This window comes from Anomaloglossus baeobatrachus, chromosome 5 (genome assembly GCF_048569485.1).
Source record: "Anomaloglossus baeobatrachus isolate aAnoBae1 chromosome 5, aAnoBae1.hap1, whole genome shotgun sequence".
NCBI lineage: Eukaryota > Metazoa > Chordata > Amphibia > Anura > Aromobatidae > Anomaloglossus > Anomaloglossus baeobatrachus.
In genome coordinates this window covers 7,191,766-7,218,785 of record NC_134357.1, presented here as the reverse complement: position 1 = coordinate 7,218,785, position 27,020 = coordinate 7,191,766, and the positions used below count along the sequence as shown (strand labels likewise).

General features: G+C 50.7%; 1 protein-coding gene across 1 annotated transcript in view; it reads right to left on the bottom strand.

The window, feature by feature from the left end:
* The window catches only part of ABLIM1 (actin binding LIM protein 1), a 331,013-nt gene that overhangs the window by 91,163 nt on the left and 212,830 nt on the right, over window positions 1–27,020 (bottom strand). Inside the window, exon 7 of the mRNA XM_075348153.1 lies at window positions 16,467–16,554. Within this exon, the coding sequence (XP_075204268.1) occupies window positions 16,467–16,554 (88 nt within the window). The remainder of the gene's footprint in view (window positions 1–16,466; window positions 16,555–27,020) is intronic.

Below are 27,020 nucleotides of genomic sequence, written 5' to 3'. Positions count from 1 at the left end.
GTGGTGCCCCCATTCTGCTGTTTAGTAGGTGGTGCCCCCATTCTGCTGTTTAGTAGCTGGCGCCCCCATTCTGCTGTTTAGTAGGTGGTGCCCCCATCCTGCTGTTTAGTAGGTGGTGCCCCATCCTGCTGTTTAGTCGGTGGCGCCCAAGTTCTGCCATTTAGAAGGTGGCGCCCCCATCCTGCTGTTTAGTAGGTGGCGCCCCCATCCTGCTGTTTAGTAGGTGGCGCCCCCATCCTGCTGTTTAGTAGGTGGCGCCCCCATTCTGCTGTTTAGTAGGTGGTGCCCCCATCCTGCTGTTTAGTAGATGGTGCCCCCGTTCTGCTGTTTAGTAGGTGGCGCCCCCGTTCTGCTGTTTAGTAGGTGGTGCCCCCGTTCTGCTGTTTAGTAGGTGGCGCCCCCGTTCTGCTGTTTAGTAGGTGGTGCCCCCGTTTTGACGTTAAGTAGGTGGCGCCCCCGTTCTGCTGTTTAGTAGGTGGTGCCCCCGTCCTGACGTTTAGTAGGTGGCGCCCCCGTCTTGACATTTAGTAGGTGGCGCCCCCGTTCTGCTGTTTAGTAGGTGGTGCCCCCGTTCTGCCGTTTAGTATGTGGCGCCCCCGTTCTGCTGTTTAGTAGGTGGTGCCCCCGTTCTGCTGTTTAGTAGGTGGTGCCCCCGTTCTCCTGTTTAGTAGGTGGTGCCCCCGTTCTGCTGTTTAGTAGGTGGTGCCCCCGTTCTGCCGTTTAGTAGGTGGCACCCCTGTTCTGCTGTTTAGTAGGTTGCACCCCCGTCTTGACGTTTAGTAGGTGGCACCCCTGTTCTGCTGTTTAGTAGGTGGTGCCCCCTTCCTGACGTTTAGTAGGTGGTGCCCCCGTTCTGCTGTTTAGTAGGTGGTGCCCCCTTCCTGACGTTTAGTAGGTGGCGCCCCCGTTCTGCTGTTTAGTAGGTGGTGCCCCCGTCCTGACGTTTAGTAGGTGGCGCCCCCGTTCTGCCGTTTATTAGGTGGCGCCCCCGTTCTGCTGTTTAGTAGGTGGCGCCCCCGTTCTGCTGTTTAGTAGGTGGCGCCCCCGTCCTGACGTTTAGTAGGTGGTGCCCCCGTTCTGCTGTTTAGTAGGTGGCGCCCCCGTTTTGCTGTTTAGTAGGTGGTGCCCCCTTCCTGACGTTTAGTAGGTGGTGCCCCCGTTCTGCTGTTTAGTAGGTGGCGCCCCCGTCCTGACGTTTAGTAGGTGGCGCCCCCGTTCTGCTGTTTAGTAGGTGGCGCCCCCGTTCTGCTGTTTAGTAGGTGGCGCCCCCGTTCTGCTGTTTAGTAGGTGGCGCCCCCGTTCTGCTGTTTAGTAGGTGGCGCCCCCGTTCTGCTGTTTAGTAGGTGGTTCCCCCGTTCTGCTGTTTAGTAGGTGGCGCCCCCGTTCTGCTGTTTAGTAGGTGGTGCCCCCGTTCTGCTGTTTAGTAGGTGGTGCCCCCGTTCTGCTGTTTAGTAGGTTGTGCCCCCGTTCTGCCGTTTAGTAGGTGGCACCCCTGTTCTGCTGTTTAGTAGGTGGCGCCCCCGTTCTGCTGTTTAGTAGGTGGCGCCCCCGTTCTGCCGTTTAGTAGGTGGCGCCCCCGTTCTGCCGTTTAGTAGGTGGCGCCCCCGTTCTGCTGTTTAGTAGGTGGCGCCCCCGTTCTGCCGTTTAGTACATGGCAGTAAACGATCCGGCTATTGCTGTTCATGCAGTTCTCCTGGACATCGGAGCAGGTTCTGGGCCAGACACAAGGGGCTGGGGTCCCCCCGACATGACACCTCCCTCCACACGTGAAAATGTTGCTTATTGAGATCACAGACTTGAGATGTTTCCCCTCCACCGTGCCGGGATCTGATGGTTCTGTAATCAGCGGCTCCGGCTGTTATTATAGACATTAGCGAGTAACGGCTGCAAATATGTAATGAAAGCCTGATCCCTGTGACGCCGATGAGCGGTCACACACCAGGAGAAATAACAAAACGCTGCACGGAAACCGCACAGACGCTACTACCGGGTATCCCAGAGAATAAGGCGGGGTCTGATGTTATTTATTGTTCTAAAAGAGGAGTTAGGGCTTATTATTTGTGCAGAGTGAAACTGGTACCTGATCTGTGTGTGAGAGCTGCAGTGCAATGCACCAGAGCGGCGAGGGACCTGACAGTGATGCAGATCTGTGTGTGAGAGCTGCAGTGCAATGCACCAGAGCGGTGAGACCTGACAGTGACGCAGATCTGTGTGAGAGCTGCAGTGCAATACACCAGAGCGGTGAGACCTGACAGTGACGCAGATCTGTGTGTGAGAGCTGCAGTGCAATGCACCAGAGCGGCGAGGGACCTGACAGTGACGCAGATCTGTGTGTGAGACCTGCAGTGCAATGCACCAGAGCGGCGGGGGACCTGACAGTGACGCAGATCTGTGTGTGAGACCTGCAGTGCAATGCACCAGAGCGGCGAGGGACCTGACAGTGACGCAGATCTGTGTGTGAGAGCTGCAGTGCAATACACCAGAGCGGTGAGACCTGACAGTGACGCAGATCTGTGTGTGAGACCTGCAGTGCAATGCACCAGAGCGGCGGGGGACCTGACAGTGACGCAGATCTGTGTGTGAGAGCTGCAGTGCAATGCACCAGAGCGGCGAGGGACCTGACAGTGATGCAGATCTGTGTGTGAGAGCTGCAGTGCAATACACCAGAGCGGTGAGACCTGACAGTGACGCAGATCTGTGTGTGAGACCTGCAGTGCAATGCACCAGAGCGGCGGGGGACCTGACAGTGACGCAGATCTGTGTGTGAGAGCTGCAGTGCAATGCACCAGAGCGGTGAGGGACCTGACAGTGACGCAGATCTGTGTGTGAGAGCTGCAGTGCAATGCACCAGAGCGGCGAGGGACCTGACAGTGACGCAGATCTGTGTGTGAGAGCTGCAGTGCAATACACCAGAGCGGCGAGGGACCTGACAGTGACGCAGATCTGTGTGTGAGAGCTGCAGTGCAATGCACCAGAGCGGTGAGGGACCTGACAGTGACGCAGATCTGTGTGTGAGAGCTGCAGTGCAATACACCAGAGCGGCGAGAGACCTGACAGTGACGCAGATCTGTGTGTGAGAGCTGCAGTGCAATACACCAGAGCGGTGAGAGACCTGACAGTGACGCAGATCTGTGTGTGAGAGCTGCAGTGCAATGCACCAGAGCGGTGAGGGAGCTGACAGTGACGCAGATCTGTGTGTGAGAGCTGCAGTGCAATACACCAGAGCGGCGAGAGACCTGACAGTGACGCAGATCTGTGTGTGAGAGCTGCAGTACAATACACCAGAGCGGCGAGAGACCTGACAGTGACGCAGATCTGTGTGTGAGAGCTGCAGAGCAATACACCAAAGCGGCGAGGGACCTGACAGCAGATCTGTGTGTGAGAGCTGCAGTGAAATACACCAGAGCGGTGAGAGACCTGACAGTGACGCAGATCTGTGTGTGAGAGCTGCAGTGCAATACAGCAGAGCGGCGAGGGACCTGACAGTGATGGAGATCTGTGTGTGAGAGCTGCAGTGCAATACACCAGAGCGGCGAGAGACCTGACAGCGACGCAGATCTGTGTGTGAGAGCTGCAGTGCAATACACCAGAGCGGCGAGGCACCTGACAGTGACACAGATCTGTGTGTGAGACCTGCAGTGCAATACACCAGAGCGGCGAGGGACCTGACAGTGACACAGATCTGTGTGTGAGAGCTGCAGAGCAATACACCAGAGCGGCGAGGGACCTGACAGCAGATCCGTGTGTGAGAGCTGCAGTGCAATACACCAGAGCGGCGAGGGACCTGACAGTGACGCAGATCTGTGTGTGAGAGCTGCAGTGCAATACACCAGAGCGGTGAGGGACCTGACAGTGATGCAGATCTGTGTGTGAGACCTGCAGTGCAATACACCAGAGCGGCGAGGGACCTGACAGTGATGCAGATCTGTGTGTGAGAGCTGCAGTGCAATACACCAGAGCGGCGAGGGACCTGACAGTGACGCAGATCTGTGTGTGAGAGCTGCAGTGCAATGCACCAGAGCGGCGAGGGACCTGACAGTGATGCAGATCTGTGTGTGAGAGCTGCAGTGCAATGCACCAGAGCGGCGGGGGACCTGACAGTGACGCAGATCTGTGTGTGAGAGCTGCAGTGCAATACACCAGAGCGGCGAGGGACCTGACAGCAGATCTGTGTGTGAGAGCTGCAGTGCAATACACCAGAGCGGTGAGGGACCTGACAGTGATGCAGATCTGTGTGTGAGAGCTGCAGTGCAATACACCAGAGCGGCGAGGGACCTGACAGCAGATCTGTGTGTGAGAGCTGCAGTGCAATACACCAGAGCGGTGAGGGACCTGACAGTGACGCAGATCTGTGTGTGAGAGCTGCAGTGCAATGCACCAGAGCGACGAGGGACCTGACAGTGACGCAGATCTGTGTGTGAGAGCTGCAGTGCAATACACCAGAGCGGTGAGGGACCTGACAGTGATGCAGATCTGTGTGTGAGAGCTGCAGTGCAATACACCAGAGCGGCGAGGGACCTGACAGCAGATCTGTGTGTGAGAGCTGCAGTGCAATACACCAGAGCGGTGAGGGACCTGACAGTGACGCAGATCTGTGTGTGAGAGCTGCAGTGCAATGCACCAGAGCGGCGAGGGACCTGACAGTGATGCAGATCTGTGTGTGAGAGCCCATCCACCATCTGCACTTACCAACTAATTGCTTGGCGTCCGGTGAGTGCATTTTTTTTTTGTGGGGCGGGGGGGGGGTCTGCTTTCTGTGAAGAAGAGTCCTGTTACACTTTTTAGCTATTTGGACACTTTCATATGGAACCACAACTAGAGCTTATTTTGGTAGGAGGGTTTATGTTTTAAGCATTCTCAAAAGACTCCAAAAATCCTACCAGGGCTTATTTTCCGGAAACAGGGTTATTGAGCCTCAGAGGTCAATGTTTTCCATGTACGAAAAAAAGAGGACAAATGATTTTTTATGTGAGTTTGGTCGTCAGTGAAAACAAACAACTTCTCTATTTCTCGATCCTTTCCTTTTCTAGCAGATTGAATTTTACCTGACACCGAGATCATTATCAGACAAGTCTCCGATATTTGGGGAGAACTCCACAGTCCCCAACAACAATATCACACAAACAATAGTGAATGAGGCTGTGCATACAAGTGTGAGTGCGACCTGCGAAACACGACTACACTCACATATCACTACACCTCTATGGGAGGGTACAAAGATGCTGTCATTTAATATGAACAAACACCCTGTACTGATCCGGAGTTACCTGCTACTCCAGAGCTGCACTCACTATTCTGCTGCTGCAGTCACTGTGTACATACATTACATTACTGATCCTGAGTTACCTCCTGTATTATAATCCAGAGCTGCACTCACTATTCTGCTGGTGCAGTCACTGTGTACATACATTACATTACTGATCCTGAGTTACCTCCTGTATTATACTCCAGAGCTGCACTCACTATTCTGCTGGTGCAGTCACTGTGTACATACATTTCATTACTGATCCTGAGTTACCTCCTGTATTATGCTCCAGAGCTGCACTCACTATTCTGCTGGTGCAGTCACTGTGTACATACATTACATTACTGATCCTGAGTTACCTCCTGTATTATCCTCCAGAGCTGCACTCACTATTCTGCTGGTGCAGTCACTGTGTACATACATTGCATTACTGATCCTGAGTTACCTCCTGTATTATACTCCAGAGCTGCACTCACTATTCTGCTGGTGCAGTCACTGTGTACATACATTATATTACTGATCCTGAGTTACCTCCTGTATTATACTCCAGAGCTGCACTCACTATTCTGCTGCTGCAGTCACTGTGTACATACATTACATTACTGATCCTGAGTTACATCCTGTATTATACTCCAGAGCTGCACTCACTATTCTGATGGTGCAGACACTGTGTACATACATTACTGATCCTGAGATACCTCCCGTATTATACTCCAGAGCTGCACTCACTATTCTGCTGGTGCAGTCACTGTGTACATACATTATATTACTGATCCTGAGTTACCTCCTGTATTATACTCCAGAGCTGCACTCACTATTCTGCTGCTGCAGTCACTGTGTACATACATTACATTACTGATCCTGATTACCTCCTGTATTATACTCCAGAGCTGCACTCACTATTCTGCTGGTGCAGTCACTGTGTACATACATTACATTACTGATCCTGAGCTACCTCCAGTATTATACTCCAGAGCTGCACTCACTATTCTGCTGGTGCAGTCACTGTGTACATACATTACATTACTGATCCTGACTTAACTCCTGTATTATACTCCAGAGCTGCACTCACTATTCTGCTGCTGCAGTCACCGTGTACATACATTACATTACTGATCCTGAGTTACCTCCTGTATTATACCCCAGAGCTGCACTCACTATTCTGCTGGTGCAGTCACTGTGTACATACATTTCATTACTGATCCTGATTACCTCCTGTATTATACTCCAGAGCTGCACTCACTATTCTGCTGGTGCAGTCACTGTGTACATACATTTCATTACTGATCCTGACTTACCTCCTGTATTATACTCCAGAGCTGCACTCACTATTCTGCTTGTAAGGTAACTGTGCACATACAGTTGAAACCCTTAGTTTCTCTCCGCTCTCTATACAGACACTTCTGCAGGTTTTTCCTTCCACTCTCTATAAAGACACATCTGCAGGTTTTCCCTCCGCTCTCCATACAGACACATCTGCAGGTTTTTCCTTCCACTCTCAATAAAGACACATCTGCAGGTTTTTCCCTCCGCTCTCTATACAGACACATCTGCAGGTTTTTTCTTCCATTCTCTATACAGACACATCTGCAGGTTTTTCCCTCCGCTCTCTATACAGACACATCTGCAGGTTTTTCCCTTCACTTTCTATACAGACACATCTGCAGGTTTTTCCTTCCACTCTCAATAAAGACACATCTGCAGGTTTTTCCCTCCGCTCTCTATACAGACACATCTGCAGGTTTTTCCTTCCACTCTCTATACAGACACATCTGCAGGTTTTCCCTCCGCTCTCTATACAGACACATCTGTAGGATTTTCCCTCTGCTCTCTATAAAGACACATCTGCAGGTTTTTCCCTCCGCTCTATATACAGACACATCTGCAGGTTTTTCCCTTCACTTTCTATACAGACACATCTGCAGGTTTTTCCTTCCACTCTCAATAAAGACACATCTGCAGGTTTTTCCCTTCGCTCTCTATACAGACACATCTGCAGGTTTTTCCTTCCATTCTCTATACAGACACATCTGCAGATTTTCCCTCCGCTCTCTATACAGACACATCTGTAGGATTTTCCCTCTGCTCTCTATACAGACACATCTGCAGGTTTTTCCCTCCGCTCTCTATAAAGACACATCTGCAGGTTTTTCCATCCACTCTCTATACAGAAACATCTACAGGTTTTCCCTCCGCTCTCTATACAGACAGATCTGCAGGTTTTTCACTCTGCTCTCTACACAGACACATCCTGCAGATGTGTCTGTATAGAGAGGAGGGAAAAACCTGTAGATGTGTCTCTATAGAGAGGAGGGAAAAACCTGTAGATGTGTCTGTATAGAGAGGAGGGAAAAACCTGTAGATGTTTCTGTATAGAGAGTGGAGGGAAAAACCTGCAGATGTGTCTTTATAGACAGCGGACGGAAACTAAGGGTTTCAACTGTACATACTGTATTATACTCCAGAGCTGCACTCATTATTCTGCTGGGGCCTCACAGGGAGGACTTGAACCATGAAGACCCTTTCATGAACTGAGATGAGGAAACATTCTGGTCACAAGTTTATCACCCGGAGGATAATGAGGAATGAACAATGTAAACATCAGAAGTGACCGAGGACGCCGCACCCCGGGGACATACAACGCCCAGCAGAAAAAAGATACCTTGTTATTTCTAGAAGAGCAATGTGGGAGATCTGTGGATGACGCTCTGTTACGGGGGATCTGTGGATGATGCTCTGTTATGGGGGATCTGTGGGTGACGCTCTGTTATGGGGGATCTGTGGAGGACGCTCTGTTATGGGGGATCTGTGGAGGACGCTCTGTTATGGGCGGATCTGTGGATGACGCTCTGTTATGGGGGATCTGTGGGTGACGCTCTGTTATGGGGGATCTGTGGATGGCGCTCTGTTATGGGGGATCTGTGGATGACGCTCTGTTATGGGGGATCTGTGGATGGCGCTCTGTTATGGGGGATCTGTGGATGACGCTCTGTTATGGGGGATCTGTGGATGACGCTCTGTTATGGGGGATCTGTGGATGGCGCTCTGTTATGGGGGATCTGTGGATGACGCTCTGTTATGGGGGATCTGTGGATGACGCTCTGTTATGGGGGATCTGTGGAGGACGCTCTGTTATGGGGGATCTGTGGAGGACGCTCTGTTATGGGGGATCTGTGGATGACGCTCTGTTATGGGGGATCTGTGGAGGACGCTCTGTTATGGGGGATCTGTGGAGGACGCTCTGTTATGGGGGATCTGTGGAGGACGCTCTGTTATGGGGGATCTGTGGAGGACGCTCTGTTATGGGGGATCTGTGGAGGACGCTCTGTTATGGGGGATCTGTGGAGGACGCTCTGTTATGGGGGATCTGTGGATGACGCTCTGTTATGGGGGATCTGTGGAGGACGCTCTGTTATGGGGGATCTGTGGATGACGCTCTGTTATGGGGGATCTGTGGATGACGCTCTGTTATGGGGGATCTGTGGATGGCGCTCTGTTATGGGGGATCTGTGGATGACGCTCTGTTATGGGGGATCTGTGGATGACGCTCTGTTATGGGGGATCTGTGGAGGACGCTCTGTTATGGGGGATCTGTGGAGGACGCTCTGTTATGGGAGATCTGTGGATGACGCTCTGTTATGGGGATCTGTGGATGACGCTCTGTTATGGGGGATCTGTGGATGACGCTCTGTTATGGGGGATCTGTGGAGGACGCTCTGTTATGGGGGATCTGTGGAGGACGCTCTGTTATGGGGGATCTGTGGGTGACGCTCTGTTATGGGGGATCTGTGGATGACGCTCTGTTATGGGGGATCTGTGGATGACGCTCTGTTATGGGGGATCTGTGGATGACGCTCTGTTATGGGGGATCTGTGGATGATGCTCTGTTATGGGGGATCTGTGGATGACGCTCTGTTATGGGGGATCTGTGGATGGCGCTCTGTTATGGGGGATCTGTGGATGACGCTCTGTTATGGGGGATCTGTGGATGACGCTCTGTTATGGGGGATCTGTGGATGGCGCTCTGTTATGGGGGATCTGTGGATGACGCTCTGTTATGGGGGATCTGTGGATGACGCTCTGTTATGGGGGATCTGTGGAGGACGCTCTGTTATGGGGGATCTGTGGAGGACGCTCTGTTATGGGGGATCTGTGGATGACGCTCTGTTATGGGGATCTGTGGATGACGCTCTGTTATGGGGGATCTGTGGAGGACGCTCTGTTATGGGGGATCTGTGGAGGACGCTCTGTTATGGGGGATCTGTGGAGGACGCTCTGTTATGGGGGATCTGTGGATGACGCTCTGTTATGGGGGATCTGTGGATGGCGCTCTGTTATGGGGGATCTGTGGATGACGCTCTGTTATGGGGGATCTGTGGATGACGCTCTGTTATGGGGGATCTGTGGATGGCGCTCTGTTATGGGGGATCTGTGGATGACGCTCTGTTATGGGGGATCTGTGGATGACGCTCTGTTATGGGGGATCTGTGGATGGCGCTCTGTTATGGGGGATCTGTGGATGACGCTCTGTTATGGGGGATCTGTGGATGATGCTCTGTTATGGGGGATCTGTGGAGGACGCTCTGTTATGGGGGATCTGTGGAGGACGCTCTGTTATGGGGGATCTGTGGATGACGCTCTGTTATGGGGATCTGTGGATGACGCTCTGTTATGGGAAATCTGTGGGTGATGCTCTGTTATGGGGGATCTGTGGATGACGCTCTGTTATGGGGATCTGTGGATGAGGCTCTGTTATGGGGGATCTGTGGAGGACGCTCTGTTATGGGGGATCTGTGGGTGACGCTCTGTTATGGGGGATCTGTGGATGACGCTCTGTTATGGGGGATCTGTGGATGATGCTCTGTTATGGGGGATCTGTGGAGGACGCTCTGTTATGGGGGATCTGTGGATGACGCTCTGTTATGGGGGATCTGTGGATGATGCTCTGTTATGGGGGATCTGTGGAGGACGCTCTGTTATGGGGGATCTGTGGAGGACGCTCTGTTATGGGGGATCTGTGGGTGACACTCTGTTATGGGGGATCTGTGGATGACGCTCTGTTATGGGAAATCTGTGGGTGATGCTCTGTTATGGGGGATCTGTGGATGACGCTCTGTTATGGGGATCTGTGGATGAGGCTCTGTTATGGGGGATCTGTGGAGGACGCTCTGTTATGGGGGATCTGTGGATGAGGCTCTGTTATGGGGGATCTGTGGATGACGCTCTGTTATGGGGGATCTGTGGATGACGCTCTGTTATGGGGATCTGTGGATGACGCTCTGTTATGGGGGATCTGTGGATGACGCTTTGTTATGGGGGATCTGTGGATGACGCTCTGTTATGGGGGATCTGTGGATGACGCTCTGTTATGGGGGATCTGTGGATGACGCTCTGTTATGGGGGATCTGTGGATGACGCTCTGTTATGGGGGATCTGTGGATGACGCTCTGTTATGGGGGATCTGTGGATGACGCTCTGTTATGGGGGATCTGTGGATGATGCTCTGTTATGGGGGATCTGTGGATGACGCTCTGTTATGGGGATCTGTGGATGACGCTCTGTTATGGGGGATCTGTGGAGGACGCTCTGTTATGGGGGATCTGTGGGTGACGCTCTGTTATGGGGGATCTGTGGATGACGCTCTGTTATGGGGGATCTGTGGATGACGCTCTGTTATGGGGATCTGTGGATGACGCTCTGTTATGGGGGATCTGTGGATGACGCTTTGTTATGGGGGATCTGTGGATGACGCTCTGTTATGGGGGATCTGTGGATGACGCTCTGTTATGGGGGATCTGTGGAGGACGCTCTGTTATGGGGGATCTGTGGAGGACGCTCTGTTATGGGGGATCTGTGGATGACGCTCTGTTATGGGGATCTGTGGATGACGCTCTGTTATGGGGGATCTGTGGAGGACGCTCTGTTATGGGGGATCTGTGGGTGACGCTCTGTTATGGGGGATCTGTGGATGACGCTCTGTTATGGGGGATCTGTGGGTGACGCTCTGTTATGGGGGATCTGTGGATGACGCTCTGTTATGGGGGATCTGTGGATGACGCTCTGTTATGGGGAATCTGTGGGTGATGCTCTGTTATGGGGGATCTGTGGATGACGCTCTGTTATGGGGATCTGTGGATGACGCTCTGTTATGGGGGATCTGTGGAGGACGCTCTGTTATGGGGAATCTGTGGGTGACGCTCTGTTATGGGGGATCTGTGGAGGACGCTCTGTTATGGGGGATCTGTGGAGGACGCTCTGTTATGGGGGATCTGTGGATGACGCTCTGTTATGGGGGATCTGTGGATGACGCTCTGTTATGGGGATCTGTGGATGACGCTCTGTTATGGGGGATCTGTGGGTGACGCTCTGTTATGGGGGATCTGTGGGTGACGCTCTGTTATGGGGCATCTGTGGATGACGCTCTGTTATGGGAGATCTGTGGATGACGCTCTGTTATGGGGGATCTGTGGATGACGCTCTGTTATGTGGGATCTGTGGATGACGCTCTGTTATGGGGGATCTGTGGATGACGCTCTGTTATGGGGGATCTGTGGAGGGCGCTCTGTTATGGGGGATCTGTGGAGGATGCTCTGTTATGGGGGATCTGTGGATGACGCTCTGTTATGGGGGATCTGTGGATGACGCTCTGTTATGGGGGGGATCTGTGGGTGACGCTCTGTTATTGGGATCTGTGGATGACGCTCTGTTATTAGGGATCTGTGGGTGACGCTCTGTTATGGGACATCTGTGGAGGACGCTCTGTTATGGGGGATCTGTGGAGGACGCTCTGTTATGGGGGATCTGTGGGTGACGCTCTGTCATGGGGAATCTGTGGAGGACGCTCTGTTATGGGGGATCTGTGGAGGACGCTCTGTTATGGGGGATCTGTGGATGACGCTCTGTTATGGGGGATCTGTGGATGACGCTCTGTTATGGGGGATCTGTGGATGACGCTCTGTTATTAGGGATCTGTGGGTGACGCTCTGTTATGGGGGGATCTGTGGAGGACGCTCTGTTATGGGGGATCTGTGGATGACGCTCTGTTATTAGGGATCTGTGGGTGACGCTCTGTTATGGGACATCTGTGGAGGACGCTCTGTTATGGGGTATCTGTGGGTGACGCTCTGTTATGGGGGATCTGTGGAAAACGCTCTGTTATGGGGGATCTGTGGATGACGCTCTGTTATGGGGGATCTGTGGAGGACGCTCTGTTATGGGGATCTGTGGATGACGTTCTGTTATGGGGGATCTGTGGATGACGCTCTGTTATGGGGGATCTGTGGATGACGCTCTGTTATGGGGGATCTGTGGAGGACGTTCTGTTATGGGGGATCTGTGGATGACGCTCTGTTATGGGGGATCTGTGGAGGACGCTCTGTTATGGGGGATCTGTGGATGACGCTCTGTTATGGGGGATCTGTGGATGACGTTCTGTTATGGGGGATCTGTGGATGACGCTCTGTTATTGGGGATCTGCGGATGACGCTCTGTTATGGGGGATCTGTGGATGACGCTCTGTTATGCGAGATCTGTGGATAATTCTCTGTTATGGGGAATCTGTGGAGGACGCTCTGTTATGGGGGATATGTGGAAGACGCTCTGTTATGTGGGATCTGTGGATGATGCTCTTATGGGGAATCTGTGGAGGACGCTCTGTTATGGGGGATCTGTGGAAGACGCTCTGTTATGGGGGATCTGTGGATGACGCTCTGTTATGTGGGATCTGTGGACGATGCGCTTATGGGGGATCTGTGGAGGACACTCTGTTATGGGGGATCTGTGGATGATGCTCTGTTATGGGGGATCTGCGGATGACGCTCTGTTATGGGGGATCTGTGGGTGATGCTTTGTTATGGGGGATCTGTAGATGATGCATTGTTATGGGGGATCTGTGGATGACGCTCTGTTATGGAGGATCTGTGGGTGACGCTCTGTTATCGGGGATCTGTGAATGACGCTCTGTTATGGGGATCTGTGGATGACGCTCTGTTATGGGGGATCTGTGGATGATGCTCTGTTATGGGGGATCTGTGGAAGATGCTCTGTTATGGGGGATCTGTGGATGACGCTCTGTTATTAGGGATCTGTGGGTGACGCTCTGTTATGGGACATCTGTGGATGACGCTCTGTTATGGGGGATCTGTGGATGACGCTCTGTTATGGGGGATCTGTGGATGACGCTCTGTTATTAGGGATCTGTGGATGACGTTCTGTTATGGGGGATCTGTGGATGACGCTCTGTTATGGGGGATCTGTGGATGACGCTCTGTTATGGGGGATCTGTGGGTGACGCTCTGTTATTGGGGATCTGCAGATGACGCTCTGTTATGCGAGATCTGTGGATAATTCTCTGTTATGGGGAATCTGTGGAGGACGCTCTGTTATGGGGGATCTGTGGGTGATGCTCTGTTATGGGGAATCTGTGGAGGACGCTCTGTTATGGGGGATCTGTGGAAGACGCTCTGTTATGTGGGATCTGTGGATGATGCTCTTATGGGGAATCTGTGGAGGACGCTCTGTTATGGGGGATCTGTGGAAGACGCTCTGTTATGGGGGATCTGTGGATGACGCTCTGTTATGTGGGATCTGTGGATGATGCTCTTATGGGGGATCTGTGGAGGACACTCTGTTATGGGGGATCTGTGGATGATGCTCTGTTATGGGGGATCTGCTGATGATGCTCTGTTATGGGGGATCTGTGGGTGATGCTTTGTTATGGGGGATCTGTAGATGATGCATTGTTATGGGGGATCTGTGGATGACGCTCTGTTATGGAGGATCTGTGGGTGACGCTCTGTTATCGGGGATCTGTGAATGACGCTCTGTTATGGGGGATCTGTGGATGACGCTCTGTTATGGAGGATCTGTGGGTGACGCTCTGTTATGGGGGATCTGTGGGTGACGCTCTGTTATGGGGGATCTGTGGGTGACGCTCTGTTATGGGGGATCTGTGGGTGACGCTCTGTTATGGGGATCTGTGGATGATGCTCTGTTATGGGGGATCTGTGGAGGGCGCTCTGTTATGGGGGATCTGTGGATGATGCTGTTATGGGGGATCTGTGGAGGGCGCTCTGTTATGGGGGATCTGTGGATGACGCTCTGTTATGGGGGATCTGTGGATGACGCTCTGTTATGGGGGATCTGTGGAGGGCGCTCTGTTATGGGGGATCTGTGGGTGATGCTCTGTTATGGGGGATCTGTGGAGGACGCTCTGTTATGGGGATCTGTGGATGACGCTCTGTTATGGGGGATCTGTGGATGAAGCTCAGTTATGGGGGATCTGTGGATGATGCTCTGTTATGGGGGATCTGTGGATGACGCTCTGTTATGGGGGATCTGTGGATGATGCTCTGTTATGGGGGATCTGTGGAGGACGCTCTGTTATGGGGGATCTGTGGAGGACGCTCTGTTATGGGGGATCTGTGGAGGACGCTCTGTTATGGGGGATCTGTGGAGGACGCTCTGTTATGGGGATCTGTGGATGACGCTCTGTTATGGGGGATCTGTGGATGATGCTCTGTTATGGGGGATCTGTGGATGACGCTCTGTTATGGGGGATCTGTGGATGATGCTCTGTTATGGGGGATCTGTGGAGGACGCTCTGTTATGGGGGATCTGTGGAGGACGCTCTGTTATGGGGGATCTGTGGAGGACGCTCTGTTATGGGGGATCTGTGGAGGACGCTCTGTTATGGGGGATCTGTGGAGGACGCTCTGTTATGGGGGATCTGTGGAGGACGCTCTGTTATGGGGGATCTGTGGAGGACGCTCTGTTATGGGGGATCTGTGGAGGACGCTCTGTTATGGGGGATCTGTGGAGGATGCTCTGTTATGGGGGATCTGTGGATGACGCATGTGACTCTCAGTTGTGGGGGTTATCCCCTTACATGCGGGCGGTCTCACGTGCTGGCCTCTGTTATTTGGGGCCGGGGTGCAGATATAAGCCGCCTGGTTGAACCTTCCCTTGGTTTCTTTTCTAGATTCCTCCCGGGACGTCCTGATTCAGATTCTCTTAATGACTGGGGAGCCGCAGCGTCAGAGGGGATCCGGCTGCGCAGCGTCAGAGGGGATCCGGCTGCGCAGCGTCAGAGGGGATCCGGCTGCGCAGCGTCAGAGGGGATCCGGCTGCGCAGCGTCAGAGGGGATCCGGCTGCTCAGCGTCAGAGGGGATCCGGCTGCACAGCGTCAGAGGGGATCCGGCTGCACAGCGTCAGAGGGGATCCGGCTGCACAGCGTCAGAGGGGATCCGGCTGCACAGCGTCAGAGGGGATCCGGCTGCACAGCGTCAGAGGGGATCCGGCTGCACAGCGTCAGAGGGGATCCGGCTGCACAGCGTCAGAGGGGATCCGGCTGCACAGCGTCAGAGGGGATCCGGCTGCACAGCGTCAGAGGGGATCCGGCTGCACAGCGTCAGAGGGGATCCGGCTGCACAGCGTCAGAGGGGATCCGGCTGCACAGCGTCAGAGGGGAACCGGCTGCACAGCGTCAGAGGGGAACCGGCTGCACAGCGTCAGAGGGGATCCGGCTGCACAGCGTCAGAGGGGAACCGGCTGCACAGCGTCAGAGGGGAACCGGCTGCACAGCGTCAGAGGGGAACCGGCTGCACAGCGTCAGAGGGGATCCGGCTGCACAGCGTCAGAGGGGATCCGGCTGCACAGCATCAGAGGGGATCCGGCTGCACAGCGTCAGAGGGGATCCGGCTGCACAGCGTCAGAGGGGATCCGGCTGCACAGCGTCAGAGGTGATCCGGCTGCACAGCGTCAGAGGTGATCCGGCTGCACAGCGTCAGAGGGGATCCGGCTGCACAGCGTCAGAGGGGATCCGGCTGCACAGCGTCAGAGGGGATCCGGCTGCACAGCGTCAGAGGGGATCCGGCTGCACAGCGTCAGAGGGGAACCGGCTGCACAGCGTCAGAGGGGAACCGGCTGCACAGCGTCAGAGGGGATCCGGCTGCACAGCGTCAGAGGGGATCCGGCTGCACAGCGTCAGAGGGGATCCGGCTGCACAGCATCAGTCTGCAGCACGTAAAGCAGTGATGCTCCGGTCACTTAGACCCCAGAGTCTCTTACACAGGGGGACTATAATTACTTTCAATTAAAGACCCTCGAGACCCCCATCACCGATCTCCAGAGAGTAACCTATTCAGAGGCTGTGCCCCCAGCGGCATCATATTCTCACAGAGCCAGGAGGGGGCGTCTCCGAGCCTCGCGCCTCCGTCTTACCTTGCAGGTACATTTCCTCTCCTTCCGTGAACATTTGTTGGCATCTGCTGCATCGTGCACAGCTCGGATGATAGTGCTTGTCCCCAGCCTGCGGAGCAAACAGAGACAAAGCTCAGCACCCGAGCACCTGCTGACCCGAAACCTCCCCCTCAGCCTGGAGAGGCGGCACACGAGCACCTGCTGCCCCCGAAACCTCCCCCTCACCCTGGAGAGGCGGCACACGCTGCCCCCGAAACCTCCCCCTCACCCTGGAGAGGCAGCACCCGAGCACTTGCTGCCCCGAAACCTCCCCCTCACACTGGAGAGGCAGCACCCAGTACCTGCTGACTCCGGAGAGGCAGCACCTGAGCACCTGCTTCCCCCGAAACCTCCCCCTCAGCCTGGAGAGGCAGCACCCGGGCACCTGCTGCCCCCAAAACCTCTTCCATCACTCCAGGAAGGCAGCACCCGGGCACCTGCTGCCCCCGAAACCTCCCCCTCAGCCTGGAGAGGCAGCACCCGGGCACCTGCTGCCCCCGAAACCTCCCCCTCACCCTGGAGAGGCAGCACCTGAGCACCTGCTGCCCCCGAAACCTCTCCGTCACTCAGGAGAGGCAGCACCTGATGCCCCCGAAACCTCCCCCTCACCCTGGAGAAGCAGCACCTGGGCACCTGCTGCCCCCGAAACCTCTCCGTCACTCAGGAGAGGCAGCACCTGGGCACCTGATGCCCCCGAAACCTCCCCCGTCACCCTGGAGAGGTAACATCTGATGAGACCGGTCTTAGGACGTGCACAGGAGGCCTCAGCAAGCGGTATCATTCTATAGGATTAGATACACAGCTCAGCAGACAGTATCACACAGGAGAGCATTAGATACACAGCTCAGCAGATAGTATCACACAGGATAGGATTAGATACACAGCTCAGCAGACAGTATCACACAGGAGAGGATTAGATACACAGCTCAGCAGACAGTATCACACAGGAGAGGATTAGATACACAGCTCAGCAGACAGTATCACACAGGATAGGATTAGATACACAGCTCAGCAGACAGTATCACACAGGAGAGGATTAGATACACAGCTCAGCAGACAGTATCACACGGGATAGGATTAGATACACAGCTCAGCAGACAGTATCACACAGGAGAGGATTAGATACACAGCTCAGCAGACAGTATTACACAGGAGAGGATTAGATACACAGCTCAGCAGACAGTATCACACAGGAGAGGATTAGATACACAGCTCAGCAGACAGTATCACACGGGATAGGATTAGATACACGGCTCAGCAGACAGTATCACACAGGAGAGGATTAGATACACAGCTCAGCAGACAGTATCACACGGGATAGGATTAGATACACAGCTCAGCAGACAGTATCACACAGGAGAGGATTAGATACAGCTCAGCAGACCGTATCACACAGGAGAGGATTAGATACACAGCTCAGCAGACAGTATCACACAGGAGAGGATTAGATACACAGCTCAGCAGACAGTATTACACAGGAGAGGATTAGATACACAGCTCAGCAGACAGTATCACACAGGAGAGGATTAGATACACAGCTCAGCAGACAGTATCACACAGGAGAGGATTAGATACACAGCTCAGCAGACAGTATTACACAGGATAGGATTAGATACATGGCTCAGCAGACAGTATCACACAGGAGAGGATTAGATATACAGCTCAGCAGACAGTATCACACGGGATAGGATTAGATACACGGCTCAGCAGACAGTATCACACAGGAGAGGATTAGATACACAGCTCAGCAGACAGTATCACACGGGATAGGATTAGATACACAGCTCAGCAGACAGTATCACACAGGAGAGGATTAGATACAGCTCAGCAGACAGTACCACACAGGATAGGATTAGATACACAGCTCAGCAGACAGTATCACACAGGAGAGGATTAGATACAGCTCAGCAGACAGTATCACACAGGAGAGGATTAGATACAGAAACCTCCCACAGCAGTTGCTGGATTTGTTCCGTTACCCGCGGTGTCCCGTAGATTTCGGACTCTCGGTATCACAGCCGCCGGCAGCGCCAGGAGACCCCGTGCACAGATAACTCCCCTCTTCCCCTTTGTCCCCAATACAATCCGGATGTTTCCACATTGTAGTAGTTTGTGGCAGATATTTCGCTGACAACTCTCTTCCCGGGCCAGCAATTAGTTGTCAGACTCCGCCATGTACGAGATTTCATTATGGGAAATAAGTAAATTAGAAACAGATTTACTTGACTAATTACGTCCCCGGGGTCAGATGAAGAGGGTCGCTGATGGAGGACAATGTGGGACCCTCTGCAGAAATGACCGTGGCTCCGGCCCCTCAGGAATGTGGATCCCTCCGACCATAACGAGCACAGTATGGAGACCACCAGGGCAAAGTCTGCAGAAGAAACCGTCTGATCCGGATAATACATCCGACACATCAGTCGCCCTCCAATAACGAGCCCCCCGCAGGGACCCCAAATACCACAACTCTATCATACAATGGCTACAATCCAGAGAAGACTCAACCAAGGGAGTGCAGCCGGCTGACACCTCCGAGCACCAGAGCACAACTGCAAGAATTAGGATTTACAGAGGTCACGGATCACATCCAGCAATAGGGGCAATGCACCCAGCTTTCCATGACCCCAAAGCGGCACCAAGTAATGCTGCAAGAAGAGGGCACCCCCTGCCCCCAACTGATCAAAAAACATGACAAACTGAGCACAGCGTATAAATCTGTATGTAGTGAGCTCCCTCTAGTGGTGGCTGTATAAATCTGTATGTAGTGAGCTCCCTCTAGTGGTGGCTGTATAAATCTGTATGTAGTGAGCTCCCTCTAGTGGTGGATGTATAAATCTGTATGTAGTGAGCTCCCTCTAGTGGAGGCTGTATAAATCTGTATGTAGTGATCTCCCTCTAGTGGTGGCTGTATAAATCTGTATGTAGTGAGCTCCCTCTAGTGGTGGCTGTATAAATCTGTATGTAGTGAGCTTCCTCTAGTGGTGACTGTATAAATCTGTATGTAGTGAGCTCCCTCTAGTGGTGGCTGTATAAATCTGTATGTAGTGAGCTCCCTCTAGTGGTGGCTGTATAGATCTGTATGTAGTGAGCTCCCTCTAGTGGTGGCTGTATAAATCTGTATGTAGTGACCTCCCTCTAGTGGTGGCTGTATAAATCTGTATGTAGTGAGCTCCCTCTAGTGGTGGCTGTATAAATCTGTATGCAGTGACCTCCCTCTAGTGGTGGCTGTATAGATCTGTATGTAGTGAGCTCCCTCTAGTGGTGGCTGTATAAATCTGTATGTAGTGACCTCCCTCTAGTGGTGGCTGTATAAATCTGTATGTAGTGACCTCCCTCTAGTGGTGGCTGTATAGATCTGTATGTAGTGAGCTCCCTCTAGTGGTGGCTGTATAAATCTGTATGTAGTGAGCTCCCTCTAGTGGTGGCTGTATAAATCTGTATGTAGTGAGCTCCTCTAGTGGTAGCTGTATAAATCTGTATGTAGTGAGCTCCCCCTAGTGGTGGCTGTATAAATCTGTATGTAGTGAGCTCCCCCTAGTGGTGGCTGTATAAATCTGTATGTAGTGAGCTCCCTCTAGTGGTGGCTGTATAAATCTGTATGTAGTGAGCTCCCTCTAATGGTGGATGTATAAATCTGTATGTAGTGAGCTCCCTCTAGTGGTGGATGTATAAATCTGTATATAGTGAGCTCCCTCTAGTGGTGGATGTATAAATCTGTATGTAGTGAGCTCCCCCTAGTGGTGGCTGTATAAATCTGTATGTAGTGAGCTCCTCCTAGTGGTTTCTGTAGAAATCTGTATGTAGTGAGCTCCCTCTAGTGGTGGCTGTATAAATCTGTATGTAGTGAGTGGCCTCTAGTGGTGGCTGTATAAATCTGTATGTAGTGAGCTCCCTCTAGTGGTGACTGTATAAATCTGTATGTAGTGAGCTCCTCTAGTGGTGGCTGTATAGATCTGTATGTAGTGAGCTCCCTCTAGTGGTGGCTGTATAAATCTGTATGTAGTGAGCTCCCTCTAGTGGTGACTGTATAAATCTGTATGTAGTGAGCTTCCTCTAGTGGTGGCTGTATAGATCTGTATGTAGTGAGCTCCCCCTAGTGGTGGCTGTATAATCTGTATGTAGTGAGCTCCCTCTAGTGGTGGCTGTATAAATCTGTATGTAGTGAGCTACCTCTAGTGGTGGCTGTATAAATCTGTATGTAGTGAGCTCCTCTAGTGGTGGCTGTATAAATCTGTATGTAGTGAGCTCCCTCTAGTGGTAACTGTATAAATCTGTATGTAGTGAGTGGCCTCTAGTGGTGGCTGTATAAATCTGTATGTAGTGAGCTCCCTCTAGTGGTGGCTGTATAAATCTGTATGTAGTGAGCTCCCTCTAGTGGTGACTGTATAAATCTGTATGTAGTGAGTGCCCTCTAGTGGTGACTGTATAAATCTGTATGTAGTGAGCTCCCTCTAGTGGTAAATGTATAAATCTGTATGTAGTGAGCTCCCTCTAGTGGTGGCTGTATAAATCTGTATGTAGTGAGCTCCCTCTAGTGGTGGCTGTATAAATCTGTATGTAGTGAGCTCCTCTAGTGGTGACTGTATAAATCTGTATGTAGTGAGCTCCCTCTAGTGGTGGCTGTATAAATCTGTATGTAGTGAGTGGCCTCTAGTGGGGGCTGTATAAATCTGTATGTAGTGAGCTCCCTCTAGTGGTGGCTGTATAAATCTGTATGTAGTGAGCTCCCTCTAGTGGTGGCTGTATAAATCTGTATGTAGTGAGCTCCCTCTAGTGGTGGCTGTATAAATCTGTATGTAGTGAGCTCCCTCTAGTGGTGGCTGTATATAAATCTGTATGTAGTGAGCTCCCCCTAGTGGTGACTGTATAAATCTGTATGTAGTGAGCTCCCTCTAGTGGTGGCTGTATAAATCTGTATGTAGTGAGCTCCCTCTAGTGGTGGATGTATAAATCTGTATGTAGTGAGCTCCCTCTAGTGTTGGCTGTATAAATCTGTATGTAGTGAGCTCCCTCTAGTGGTGACTGTATAAATCTGTATGTAGTGAGCTCCCTCTAGTGGTGGCTGTATAAATCTGTATGTAGTGAGCTCCCTCTAGTGGTGGCTGTATATAAATCTGTATGTAGTGAGCTCCCCCTAGTGGTGACTGTATAAATCTGTATGTAGTGAGCTCCCTCTAGTGGTGGCTGTATAAATCTGTATGTAGTGAGCTCCCTCTAGTGGTGGATGTATAAATCTGTATGTAGTGAGCTCCCTCTAGTGGTGGCTGTATAAATCTGTATGTAGTTAGCTCCCTCTAGTGGTGGATGTATAAATCTGTATGTAGTGAGCTCCCTCTAGTGGTGGCTGTATAAATCTGTATGTAGTGAGCTCCCTCTAGTGGTGGATGTATAAATCTGTATGTAGTGAGCTCCCTCTAGTGGTGGATGTATAAATCTGTATGTAGTGCGCTCCCTCTAGTGGTGGCTGTATAAATCTGTATATAGTGAGCTCCCTCTAGTGTTGGCTGTATAAATCTGTATGTAGTGAGCTCCCTCTAGTGGTGACTGTATAAATCTGTATGTAGTGAGCTCCCTCTAGTGGTGGCTGTATAAATCTGTATGTAGTGAGCTCCCTCTAGTGGTGGATGTATAAATCTGTATGTAGTGAGCTCCCTCTAGTGTTGGCTGTATAAATCTGTATGTAGTGAGCTCCCTCTAGTGGTGGCTGTATAAATCTGTATGTAGTGAGCTCCTCTAGTGGTGACTGTATAAATCTGTATGTAGTGAGCTCCCTCTAGTGGTGGCTGTATAAATCTGTATGTAGTGAGCTCCCTCTAGTGGGGGCTGTATAAATCTATATGTAGTGAGCTCCCTCTAGTGGTGGCTGTATAAATCTGTATGTAGTGAGCTCCCTCTAGTGGTGGATGTATAAATCTGTATGTAGTGAGCTCCCTCTAGTGGTGGCTGTATAAATCTGTATGTAGTGAGCTCCTCTAGTGGTGACTGTATAAATCTGTATGTAGTGAGCTCCTCTAGTGGTGACTGTATAAATCTGTATGTAGTGAGCTCCCTCTAGTGCTGACTGTATAAATCTGTATGTAGTGAGCTCCCTCTAGTGCTGACTGTATAAATCTGTATGTAGTGAGCTCCCTCTAGTGGTGGATGTATAAATCTGTATGTAGTGAGCTCCCTCTAGTGGTGGCTGTATAAATCTGTATGTAGTGATCTTCCTCTAGTGGTGGCTGTATAAATCTGTATGTAGTGAGCTTCCTCTAGTGGTGGCTGTATAAATCTGTATGTAGTGAGTTCCCTCTAGTGGTGGCTGTATAAATCTGTATGTAGTGAGCTTCCTCTAGTGGTGGCTGTATAAATCTGTATGTAGTGAGTTCCCTCTAGTGGTGGCTGTATAAATCTCTATGTAGTGAGCTCCCTCTAGTGGTGGCTGTATAAATCTGTATGTAGTGAGCTCCTCTAGTGGTGACTGTATAAATCTGTATGTAGTGAGTTCCCTCTAGTGGTGGCTGTATAAATCTGTATGTAGTGAGCGCCCTCTAGTGGTGGCTGTATAAATCTGTATGTAGTGAGCTTCCTCTAGTGGTGGCTGTATAAATCTGTATGTAGTGAGTTCCCTCTAGTGGTGGCTGTATAAATCTGTATGTAGTGAGCTCCCTCTAGTGGTGGCTGTATAAATCTGTATGTAGTGAGCTCCTCTAGTGGTGACTGTATAAATCTGTATGTAGTGAGCTCCCTCTAGTGGTGGATGTATAAATCTGTATGTAGTGAGCTCCCTCTAGTGGTGGCTGTATAAATCTGTATGTAGTGATCTTCCTCTAGTGGTGGCTGTATAAATCTGTATGTAGTGAGCTTCCTCTAGTGGTGGCTGTATAAATCTGTATGTAGTGAGTTCCCTCTAGTGGTGGCTGTATAAATCTGTATGTAGTGAGCTTCCTCTAGTGGTGGCTGTATAAATCTGTATGTAGTGAGTTCCCTCTAGTGGTGGCTGTATAAATCTCTATGTAGTGAGCTCCCTCTAGTGGTGGCTGTATAAATCTGTATGTAGTGAGCTCCTCTAGTGGTGACTGTATAAATCTGTATGTAGTGAGTTCCCTCTAGTGGTGGCTGTATAAATCTGTATGTAGTGAGCTCCCTCTAGTGGTGGCTGTATAAATCTGTATGTAGTGAGCTTCCTCTAGTGGTGGCTGTATAAATCTGTATGTAGTGAGTTCCCTCTAGTGGTGGCTGTATAAATCTGTATGTAGTGAGCTCCCTCTAGTGGTGGCTGTATAAATCTGTATGTAGTGAGCTTCCTCTAGTGGTGGCTGTATAAATCTGTATGTAGTGAGTTCCCTCTAGTGGTGGCTGTATAAATCTGTATGTAGTGAGCTCCCTCTAGTGGTGGCTGTATAAATCTGTATGTAGTGAGCTCCTCTAGTGGTGACTGTATAAATCTGTATGTAGTGAGCTCCCTCTAGTGGTGGCTGTATAAATCTGTATGTAGTGAGCTCCCTCTAGTGGTGGATGTATAAATCTGTATGTAGTGAGCTCCCTCTAGTGGTGGCTGTATAAATCTGTATGTAGTGAGCTCCTCTAGTGGTGACTGTATAAATCTGTATGTAGTGAGCTCCCTCTAGTGGTGGCTGTATAAATCTGTATGTAGTGAGCTCCCTCTAGTGGTGGATGTATAAATCTGTATGTAGTGAGCTCCCTCTAGTGGTGGCTGTATAAATCTGTATGTAGTGAGCTCTCTCTAGTGGTGGCTGTATAAATCTGTATGTAGTGAGCTCCCTCTAGTGGTGGATGTATAAATCTGTATGTAGTGAGCTCCCTCTAGTGGTGGCTGTATAAATCTGTATGTAGTGACCTCCCTCTAGTGGTGGCTGTATAAATCTGTATGTAGTGACCTCCCTCTAGTGGTGGCTGTATAAATCTGTATGTAGTGAGCTCCTCTAGTGGTGGATGTATAAATCTGTATGTAGTGAGCTCCCCCTAGTGGTGGCTGTATAAATCTGTATGTAGTGAGCTCCTCTAGTGGTGGCTGTATAAATCTGTATGTAGTGAGCTCCCTCTAGTGGTGGATGTATAAATCTGTATGTAGTGAGCTCCCTCTAGTGGTGGCTGTATAAATCTGTATGCAGTGAGCTCCCTCTAGTGGTGGATGTATAAATCTGTATGTAGTGAGCTCCCTCTAGTGGTGACTGTATAAATCTGTATGTAGTGAGCTCCCTCTAGTGGTGGTTGTATAGATCTGTATGTAGTGAGCTCCCTCTAGTGGTGGCTGTATAAATCTGTATATAGTGAGGTCCCTCTAGTGGTGGATGTATAAATCTGTATGTAGTGAGCTCCTCTAGTGGTGGCTGTATAAATCTGTATGTAGTGAGCTCCCTCTAGTGGTGGATGTATAAATCTGTATGTAGTGAGCTCCTTCTAGTGGTGGCTGTATAAATCTGTATGTAGTGAGCTCCCCCTAGTGGTAGCTGTATAAATCTGTATGTAGTGAGCTCCCTCTAGTGGTGACTGTATAAATCTGTATGTAGTGAGCTCCCTCTAGTGGTGACTGTATAAATCTGTATGTAGTGAGCTCCCTCTAGTGGTGGCTGTATAAATCTGTATGTAGTGAGCTCCCTCTAGTGGTGGCTGTATAAATCTGTATGTAGTGAGCTCCCTCTAGTGGTGGCTGTATAAATCTGTATGTAGTGAGCTCCTTCTAGTGGTGGCTGTATAAATCTGTATGTAATGAGCTCCCTCTAGTGGTGACTGTATAAATCTGTATGTAGTGAGCTCCCTCTAGTGGTGGCTGTATAAATCTGTATGTAGTGAGCTCCCTCTAGTGGTGGCTGTATAAATCTGTATGCAGTGAGCTCCCTCTAGTGGTGGATGTATAAATCTGTATGTAGTGAGCTCCCTCTAGTGGTGACTGTATAAATCTGTATGTAGTGAGCTCCCTCTAGTGGTGGCTTTATGAATCTGTATGTAGTGAGCTCCCTCTAGTGGTGGCTGTATAAATCTGTATATAGTGAGTGCCCTCTAGTGGTGGCTGTATAAATCTGTATGTAGTGAGTGTCCTCTAGTGGTGGCTTTATAAATATGTATGTAGTGAGCTCCCTCTAGTGTTGGCTGTATAAATCTGTATGTAGTGAGTGCCCTCTAGTGGTGGCTGTATAAATCTGTATGTAGTGAGTGCCCTCTAGTGGTGGCTGTATAAATCTGTATGTAGTGAGCTCCCTCTAGTGGTGGCTGTATAAATCTGTATGTAGTGATCTCCCTCTAGTGGTGGCTGTATAAATCTGTATGTAGTGAGCTCCCTCTAGTGTTGGCTGTATAAATCTGTATGTAGTGAGCTCCCTCTAGTGGTGGCTGTATAAATCTGTATGTAGTGAGCTCCCTCTAGTGGTGGCTGTATAAATATGTATGTAGTGAGCTCCCTCTAGTGGTGGCTGTATAAATCTGTATGTAGTGAGCTCCCTCTAGTGGTGGCTGTATAAATCTGTATGTAGTGAGCTCTCTCTAGTGGTGGCTGTATAAATCTGTATGTAGTGAGTGCCCTCTAGTGTTGGCTGTATAAATCTGTATGTAGTGAGTGCCCTCTAGTGTTGGCTGTATAAATCTGTATGTAGTGAGTGCCCTCTAGTGGTGGCTGTATAAATCTGTATGTAGTGAGTGCCCTCTAGTGGTGGCTGTATAAATCTGTATGTAGTGAGCTCCCTCTAGTGGTGGCTGTATAAATCTGTATGTAGTGATCTCCCTCTAGTGGTGGCTGTATAAATCTGTATGTAGTGAGTGCCCTCTAGTGGTGGCTGTATAAATCTGTATGTAGTGAGCTCCCTCTAGTGGTGGCTGTATAAATCTGTATGTAGTGAGCTCCCTCTAGTGGTGGCTGTATAAATCTGTATGTAGTGAGCTCCCTCTAGTGGTGGCTGTATATATCTGTATGTAGTGAGCTCCCTCTAGTGGTGGATGTATAAATCTGTATGTAGTGAGTGGCCTCTAGTGGTGACTGTATAAATCTGTATGTAGTGAGCTCCCCCTAGTGGTGGCTGTATAAATCTGTATGTAGTGAGCTCCCTCTAGTGGTGGCTGTATAAATCTGTATGTAGTGAGTGGCCTCTAGTGGTGGCTGTATAAATCTGTATGTAGTGAGCTCCCCCTAGTGGTGGCTGTATAAATCTGTATGTAGTGAGCTCCCTCTAGTGGTGGATGTATAAGTCTGTATGTAATGAGCTCCCTCTAGTGGTGGCTGTATAAATCTGTATGTAGTGAGCTCCCTCTAGTGGTGGCTGTATAAATCTGTATGTACTGAGCTCCCTCTAGTGGTGGCTGTATAAATCTGTATGTAGTGAGCTCCCTCTAGTGGTGGTTGTATAAATCTGTATGTAGTGAGTGGCCTCTAGTGGTGGCTGTATAAATCTATATGTAGTGAGCTCCCTCTGGTGGTGGATGTATAAATCTGTATGTAGTGAGCTCCCTCTAGTGGTGGCTGTATAAATCTGTATGTAGTGAGCTCCCTCTAGTGGTGGCTGTGTAAATCTGTATTACCATTACCAGGCTTCCACCAAACTA